The sequence below is a fragment of the Galeopterus variegatus genome, unplaced genomic scaffold (genome assembly GCF_000696425.1).
Source record: "Galeopterus variegatus unplaced genomic scaffold, G_variegatus-3.0.2 Scaffold5838, whole genome shotgun sequence".
NCBI lineage: Eukaryota > Metazoa > Chordata > Mammalia > Dermoptera > Cynocephalidae > Galeopterus > Galeopterus variegatus.
In genome coordinates, this window is record NW_007731949.1 from 64,638 (window position 1) to 73,494 (window position 8,857).

The following is an 8,857-nucleotide window of genomic DNA, read 5'->3' on the forward strand; positions in this document are numbered from 1 at the left end:
ATTTGGAACCACTTCACCCCAGACAAAAATTGGTCAGGTTAATTAAAAAGCTACCACAAAAACGTAGGTGAAATGTGGGTGGTGGTGACAGGAAAATAACTTGAAAAGAGAGAAAAGTCAAGGAACGTGAAAGCAGTATTAATATTCCAAAGTAAAACTCCTTTCAGCTACATTAGCACAATCTGGCTGCACAAGCACCACCACTCAGCCAAAGAGCTGCCAAACGTAGCTGGTGAAAAGCAAAGGTTTTCAGGGCAGAGAGAAAGACCAGAAGTCAGAGAGCGCAGACACATATACACGAGAGTTTTCAATCTTTTTTAATAACTTTTCAATTACTTCTTTGTTTACACCTGCATGACACAGGAAGAGCAAGAACATTTGAAGAAGCAATAGTTAGAAAAGTTTAAATATGAATATTTAAATTAGTTGAAAACAGTTTAGTAAAGCACTTTCATTCCACTGACTGTCATTGACACAATAGAACCTGAGGATATTTTATTATACAAAGTAACCAGTGCTGTTTACTAACAAATCGGTTAACAATACCTTCTCCCCCGCATCAGAGACCGCCATGTCGGTTACCACACCCTGGATCCCGGGATCCACATCCCAACAGCCTCTTCTTTCTGTCCCTTCTGTGACTAGTGCTGGAAGCACACCGTTGAGACAGAAACAGAGAGAACAACATCAAACATCAGCCAGCTGACTGGGTTCTTCTCTACACAGCTGATGCATATTTCAAAATAAGAAACATCACAAAGTAATGCACATCAAATACTCTTATATGAGGTGGTAAAATAGCAAACAGCAGAATGTACGGTCCCTGCCCGCATGGAGCTTACACGCTAGCGGACACCAAACCGACAGACAGCATGAACGATCACCCGTCTTTTTATTTTTACTTCTTTCTTGCACTGACTTGTTCATGGGTTGTTTGTGATATAGAGGGGAGATTCTACATCTTTCACTTAATAGGAAAAAAACCTCTTGGGGACAGTGAAATTTAAAACAGGTGCTGGAGAACGAAATCAAGGTCTCCTGGCAGACCCAAGTCTGTAAAAAGGCTCCCTGGTGGTCAGTGCAAGAGCAGCAACGATAAACCAGGTTTCGAAGGAGTCGTCAAGGGCAGGAGGGCGACGCCGTTCTAAGAAGGCTGATGGCGCTATACCTTCTGGTCTCATGGTCATACAAACAGAGAATCTGTCCCTATCTCTGAACAACTTATTTATGCAACAATTTCCAAATTTCCCCCCCTCACATTTCTTGCTTATGCTTTGAATTCACAAATACTATAAATACTGTATATTTAACTTATGAAAACACAGAAACTAGTCCAGAAGTATTTGTAAGTACCAAATACAGGTTTCACTTAATCCATTAAATCTCCATTGGCAGGATTTTCTTTCTTTATCCATATGAACTCAGTTAAAACATACTATGCTCACCTTGCACTAATTAAAACTAGACTTTCTAAAGCCCTTTCACACATAGTATTTCACTGGAACCAAGTTTAATCAGGACCTGATGAAATAGATATTCATTGTGTGACACCATTTATAACATTTTTTATTCAGTGTCATCTTGAAACTTTATTTCTAATAAAGAAAATGCTTTTTCCCCCTTTATTTAAATTAATAAAAATATTTAATGTCTTTGGAAAATGAGAGTCCTCTAGGATTCCAAAGGCCTCTTCTAATACAAGAAAGTTTTTGTTTAAGTGGAAACTGCTTCAAATGATAACCGCTAAAAGCCAAGTTCATTTTGTCCAAGCTGACCAGCACTGATTCACTTACAGCGAAGGGACATTTTATAGAGATTTCTCTGTCACTCAAAAACTAGTTTCACTATGAGGCACTATTCCTAATTCTTAAAGAGATGCCGAAGACATTAGCAAAGAATTAGCCCCTCTCTTTCTCTCCCCCACTCCCTTGTTGGAATGAGGATGATCAAAAGAGGGGGAAGCGGGGAACGCAGATCAAGTCCCATGTCCCCGAATTCACTTTCAGGGTGGGCAAGAGGGTCTCCAGTGGACAGAACTTTACAGGAAGTGGATCATACTCACCCACCTGATTCCACATGCTGAGGACTGCAAACAGAGGGCTCTGCTGGGTTTATAACCTCAGACTGATGCGAGCCTGACTCAGCAGGACCCGTCCTCAGAGTCAGTCACAGAACTGACCCATCCAGTTACGACCTTCGCTTAGGAGTAATCTTTTGTCCTTAACAACTTTATAAAGAGAATCAAACTCTTGTAGCACCATGTTCCTATCCAACCCAGAACAGAATAGGCCTCTGGGATACCGGACCCCACCCACCTGCCCCTGCACCTCCTCTACTCGATCTTAACATCGGACCACTCCATAAAGAGCCTCCCAATGGTCTAAGCAAATGTCATGGGTGTCCCTTTGGAGCTCTCCCCAGTCACGGAAGATGTGGATACAGACAGGGACAACATTCACTGCCTGGCCTGCAGGGAGGCACGTGCTCCGAGCAGCTGCAGGAGCGGAGCCTCTCCAGCTGTCCCCAGGGTGAGGCTGAGCGCAGCAGATCCTTACATGTATTTTTAGATAGAACTTCCTCAATGGCATAATGAGGTTCTTCTTTTAAAAGGAAATCACCCAGGGCAGTACAACTCCCCTGATGAATCTAGGCTGTGTCAAAATGAAAAACATACGTGCACATTCTGAAAATAGAAACCCAGGATTAAATAAAGCACAACTTGAAATGGGAAAATAATTATTGGTGCTGTTAAAAAAATGTATAGAATTAAAAAAACTATGCTCCTTCTATATCTTTATTAACCAAGGGATGTTTTTAAAGAAGTTCTAAAATAATTTACTCCTCCAATCTCTAACTACTAAAGACACTTTATCTTCCGCATATAAAACCTTGTGGAAGTAAGGTTCTTACCACCATACATGAAAAGCATACCTTTATGGAACTAAGTCTTTAGCTTACAACTATACATATAACACTATAATTAGGTTCTCAGAAATTATCTAAACCAATTCTCCACATTCTATTTTTCTATATTTAAAAGATGTTAAACCACTGTTTTAAATAATAAATTCTGACCTAAAGTATATCATGGCACAGATCAAGAATCTTTTGGCACTTCTGCCTTAAAGGTTAAACCAAACCACCAAACCTTGGGCGTGCACGCGCATTTGTGAGAGAGATTCTAGTTTTCAGAGTTACGTTTTCTCAAATGATGCACATGATATTAAATTTAAAGGCTTGCTCCCTAATGAACTGCAGGGACTATTTTTTTAAAAAAACAAACAGTCAAAAAGTTCTTTCAAAACTCTATTCAATAAGTCATATCAAAAATGAAGCAGGGTAGGTAGGGTTCGGGGAAGGTACAGTGCTTGGCTGGGAAACAGAGCAGTGTAACCCACCCACCAGTCTTTATCTCCTTGTCCTTGGAACACCAGTGCTGTTATTTTATTTATATTTTATTTATAGCTAGTATATTTATTCTCAGCATTGTTCTAACTTTAAAAAATACATTCAGTCCCCTCCAAATAGGGACAGAGCCGTTGCCTTTATTCTACATGACCTTCACTCTATGTGAACACTCTAAGCTCGACGGGCCTGCGTTTTCACTTACAAGCAGGAGGCGATCCTGGTATGTCAGGAGAAGTGAGCGTGTCGGTCAAGACAGATTCTCCACAACCTTCCTCGGGTGACTGACTTACATCGCTCAGCTGTGAGGCCTTCACTGCAACTTGTAGACTCTCAGCTAAGGAGTAGAAAAGCAAAAATAAAATTTAAAAACGACACATGTGTAAAGTTTATACACACAGACACACACACACACACACACAGACACACACACACACACACACACACACACCCGAGACTGTGTCTTGGAAAGCTTAAAATATTTACTACCTGGCCCTTTACAGAAAAAGTTTGCAGACCTGCAATCTAAACTAATACTTTTAGCATCATTTTATGACAGAGAATTAATTCGATAGAAAAGAATAAACCCATTGTATAAATATATCTCAAATGCAACTTTCAGTAAATTAATATGCTGAAAAACTGCTTGTAATTGAATTAATTTAAATACAGTATCAGGCATTAGGACTTCAAAACCTGTTACTCAGAAATGTTAGTAGCCAAGAGTTGGAACCAGCCTAAATGCCCATCATCAGACTAGCGAATAAGGAAAATGTGGTATATTTACACAATGGAATACTACTCTGCTATAAAAAAGAATGAAATACTACCATTTGTAGCAACATGGATGAACTCAGAGAAAATTAAGTGAAATAAGCCAGGCACAGAAAGAGAAGCACCACATGTTCTCACCTATATGTGGGAGCTAACGAAAGAAAGATTAGCTATTCTTCAAAAGAGTATTTGCCCAAACTTGCCTTTAAAAATTGATTCCCAATCTTCTCTGTAGACCTACTAGATTAGATTCTCTAGAGGAGAAAATGGGATATGCATTTTAAACAAGCACCAAAGGCTACTCTTAGGTACCCAAGCTTAGGTAAGCTTAGGAAACACCACACCAAGAAGGCAAAGTTTTTGTTTAAAATAAAAAGTTTTCAACTAGCATGTGGAATAGTATAGTTTTGAGGACCCTGCAAGTATTTCTAGAACACCCTGGCCAATGATTTAATTAGTCTATTCTAGGGGCTATTGGGCACTTGCTAACTCATAAGGGGAGTTCACAGATTGGAGGAGGAAAGAGACATGTCCAGCTAAGTATACTACAAGGTAGCATGTGGTCAGCTCTAAGTGCTATCATCCAGTCACTAGAGCATTATATGCTCTAATATTAGCTAGTGGGATTAAGAAAAAGTTCATAAAGGAGATGAAACCTGAGCAGGACCTGGAAGGATGGATGGAATTCAAGAGGCAGAGACAGAAGAGGAGAAAGGAGAGGAAAACCACAACTCCAGCAGGCAAAGACCTAGGGAGAACTACTCAAAGTGCACTACTAAAGTGTTTCATTTTTGTTTTACAGAAGATAAACCTCACCCTGACAAGCTCAACTGCAGTCCAGGTGTTGATGATCAACGACTTAGGGGTGGGTGACCCAACCTGTGCTCACGCGCTGCCTCTACAGCTCTGGTTCTCTTGAGCAGCCGGGTCCACTGCTGCTCCAGCACCTCTACCCAATGGTGAACCAAAGGAATTGAAGCAGATGGACTTAAACCAGGAATTGTGACAGTGTTGGTGAGGGAGCAAGATAAAGCCACTGGCTGAAATTGAGAGTGGATGACTTATTCAAAAAAGGTATTATCAAAGATAATGAGGGGTCACTGGTTCTTGTCAACCCACTTGAGATTCCTTTTGGCTTTATTTCTAAAAATATATCTTGAATCTATCCACTTCTCTCTACTTTCATTGCTAACAGCCCTGGTCTAGACCTGGGCACCACATCTCGGCTTCTGCAAGTGCTTCCTACAGATCTGCAGGCAGACTTGTCTCCTCCCAATCTGTTCTGCCTTCAGCAGCAGCATTTTTTTAAGGCACAAATGAGATCATATCACAGCCATGACTAAAAGTTTCCAATTCCATCACATTTGGAATAATTTTTTTTTTTTAAACCACTGCCTACAATGACTTGATCCCCATCCACCCAGCCCGCACCACCTCATGTCACAGCAGTCTCCCCTGACTTCGGCCACCTGGACTTTCTTCCTTCCTTGAACATGCCACGCGCATCCCAGCCTCAGGGGCTCTGTGCTTACTTTCTCTCTGTGCAGGAATGGTCCTCCCCCAGATCTCTAGACAGCTGGCTTCTAAACTCTCAATCCTCATCTAAAAAATAACTTCCAGGGCCGGCCCGTGGCTCACTCGGGAGAGTGTGGTGCTGATAACACCAAGGCCACGGGTTCGGATCCTATATAGGGATGGCCGGTTTGCTCACTGGCTGAGCGTGGTGCTGACAACACCAAGTCAAGGGTTAAGATCCCCTTACCGGTCATCTTTAAAAAATAAAATAAAAACTAACTTCCTTGGAGAGGTATTCCCTGACCTCTCAAAAGCAATGCCTTCACCTCATCCCACTCCCGCAGTCTTATTTTCATGTGACTCTGTGAAGTTATGATTCCTTGGCTATTGTCTGTCTCCCCCCACTAGAAGTTTTATGAAAGCATTCCTGTTTCCTCAGCATCAGCATCAGTGCACAGGGTGGATGCTCAATGAATATTTGATGGATGAATGGATGGGTGGACGATTGATTCTATCAGTGGGCCCCATTTCAGACCACCTCTATGCCCTTCTCAAGACCTCAGTGTCCCCAACTGTCAAATAAAGATGACAGAAATCATGATTTCTCAATTCTCTTCCAGGCTAATATTCTGAGATTCTAAACCAGAGTTTGACAAACATTTTCTGCAAGGAAACACTTAAAATTTTAGGTTTTGTGGGCTCTACAGTCTCTGTCAAAACTGTTCATTTCTGCCACTGTAGGACAAAGCAGCCACGGACAACACATAAACAGGAGGGTGTGGGTTCCAATAAAACTGTATTTACAAAAACAGGCAGTGGGAAGCATTCAGCCCCTGGCCTGCAATTTACCAACCCTTCTTCCAAACAACTGCATTCCCTGTCACTCTCTCAGGTGGTGACTGTCTTACCTGCCAAAACCTCTGTGCCTCTTGTCACTTCCAGGCCAGTACCCTCATCTCTCCCTTAAACTCCTTTCCCCCTTGAGGCTCCTGCCATCAGATCAGACCACTCACGATGTCCCTCTCCCCTGCCCACTGCCAATCCTCTATAGACCCCGAACACTCGCCTGCTGTCCTTGAACAATTTAGCACCTGGCACATGTTCCCCCCTCCCTCCAATGCTAATCCTGTCAAAATTCTCAGTTATCTCAATTCTGTGAACTTAGTCCTTCTATACCCTGGCCTCTCATCTTGACGCTCTCATCTCCAACGAGCCTGTCCTCCACCCTACCTCAGCCAGCAGTTCCCGTTGTTGTGCCCTAGACTTCAATATTACCAGTGTCAGCATTTTACCCCTTTACAGACTATTCTCCACAGAGCAGTCACGGGGTCCATTTTCAAACATAAATCATGCCCCTTCTCCACTCTATAATACTTCAAAACTCTATAATACCTTCCCATCTCACCCAGAAAGAAATTTAAAGTCCTTACCTTGATCCATGTAACCTGAGACCTAGTTAACTCTTGACTCATCTCCTGCCATTCCCCACCCCGAACCCTCACACCTCACTCTACTGCTGCTCCTCAAACAAGCCTGGCACTCATCTGCCTCAGGACCTTTGCACCTGCTCTTCCTATGTCTGGAGCACTCTTCCCCCAGATACCACTTGGCATTCTCACTTCCTTCCTGTCTGCTTACACAGCATAATATCAAGGAGGCCTCGCCTATCTAAAACAGAACTGTCCCAACCCCGTCACTCTCTATCCCCCTTACTCAGCTTATTTTTCTTCATAGCACTTAATACAACCTGACATATTTCTTGATATTTTGCTGTTTCCAGCATATAAGTTCTCCTGTATCCTCAGCACCAAGACCACAGGGCATGGCACTAGTAGGTGCTCAATAAACATCTGGATTTATCAAACCAAATCCTTTCCAAAGCCACTGACCTTCTTTCAGTGCTGCTGCCAGGAGTGAGGCTGCCTGGGGAGGTTCTCCTGGGTCAGGTTTAATGAGGAGGTGGGGCTCTAGATGGACATCCTCAAAGCCACTCAGTTCTCCAAGTTCAGCATAGATATGCAGCTTCTCCTCCAAATATGTGCAAATTTGTTGGTCTTGGTTACTAAGTATTTCTACAAAATAGTATTTCCATAAAAGGTTATCACTAACATGAAAACAACTACTAATATGAAAACCCAAGTTACAAGGTAAAGATTTTGCCAGTTAGCAAGCAGTCTGATCTAAAAGGCAAAGCGCAAGTTGTTGGGTGGGACAGACCCAGGTTCAAATCCTGACTATTCCACTCGGTGACTGTGGCCTCCAGCAAATGACTTAATGACTCTCTCGGCTTCCATTGTCCTTTCTGTAAATAAGGCACCTGACAAATGTGTGTTTCTGTTCCCATTCCCCTAATTCTAGAAAGACTTGCAAATCTACCCTTTGTATATTCAGGCTGTCTTCTATTAAGACGAAACATTAAGCTCAGGAACGAAAGTTGAGGTGGCACTGTCCCTGATAAGCCAACACTCACAGAGGAAACTTAGCAAAGACCTGAAGCCACCCAACACCACACATACTGGTTTGTTTCTGTTTCTAAACAACTAATTTCTTTGACCATCTTTGTATGCATCATTTTCCTCTGCTTTCAACATGTTTCTTAAAGCTCAAAGGGACCTTAACTAGCACCCAATCCGGGGTTTCTGTCTTCTCTGTACCTACAATCACCTGGGGAGAGTTTAAAATACCCAAGTCTACACCCCACTTCCCACAGATTCTGACCCAATGGGTTGAGGGTGGGGCGCAGGCAGCAGTATTTTTAACCTCCCCGAGTGACTCTCATGTCTAGCCAGAGTTGAGAATCACTGAGCTAACCTAATTTCCTTTCTTCAGATTTGGGAACTAAAAGGCTGGACCTATTGCGTTCCTTGTTCAAAGTCACAGAACAATGACATGACAGTGCTGGGACCTATAGTTAAACCATCCAACAACAAGTCCAAAGCTCATGTGCACCAGCTGCCCACAATTATCATTTCATGTATGTTATGTGCATTTTTATATACATTTTAATCACTAAGATGAAAGAGGGGAGAGAATCATCTTATTTAAGCATTTCTAGTGCTGGTATTTTTTCTGGGAGGGGGTTTGGAGGGTAGTCAGGGTGGACCCAGAGTGGACATCAGATACACATAATTAATCATTAAGTCAAAACCTTCTGTTCATGACA

At 42.3% G+C, this 8,857-nt stretch overlaps 1 protein-coding gene across 1 annotated transcript in view; it reads right to left on the reverse strand.

Annotated features, from left to right (window-relative positions):
- ARHGEF28 (Rho guanine nucleotide exchange factor (GEF) 28) overlaps positions 1–8,857 on the reverse strand; it is a gene marked incomplete at its 5' end in the record, with an annotated part of 106,704 nt that overhangs the window by 40,776 nt on the left and 57,071 nt on the right. Inside the window, 3 exons of the mRNA XM_008590079.1 lie at positions 547–647; positions 3,611–3,742; positions 7,584–7,766. Of these exons, the coding sequence (XP_008588301.1) occupies positions 547–647; positions 3,611–3,742; positions 7,584–7,766 (416 nt within the window). The remainder of the gene's footprint in view (positions 1–546; positions 648–3,610; positions 3,743–7,583; positions 7,767–8,857) is intronic.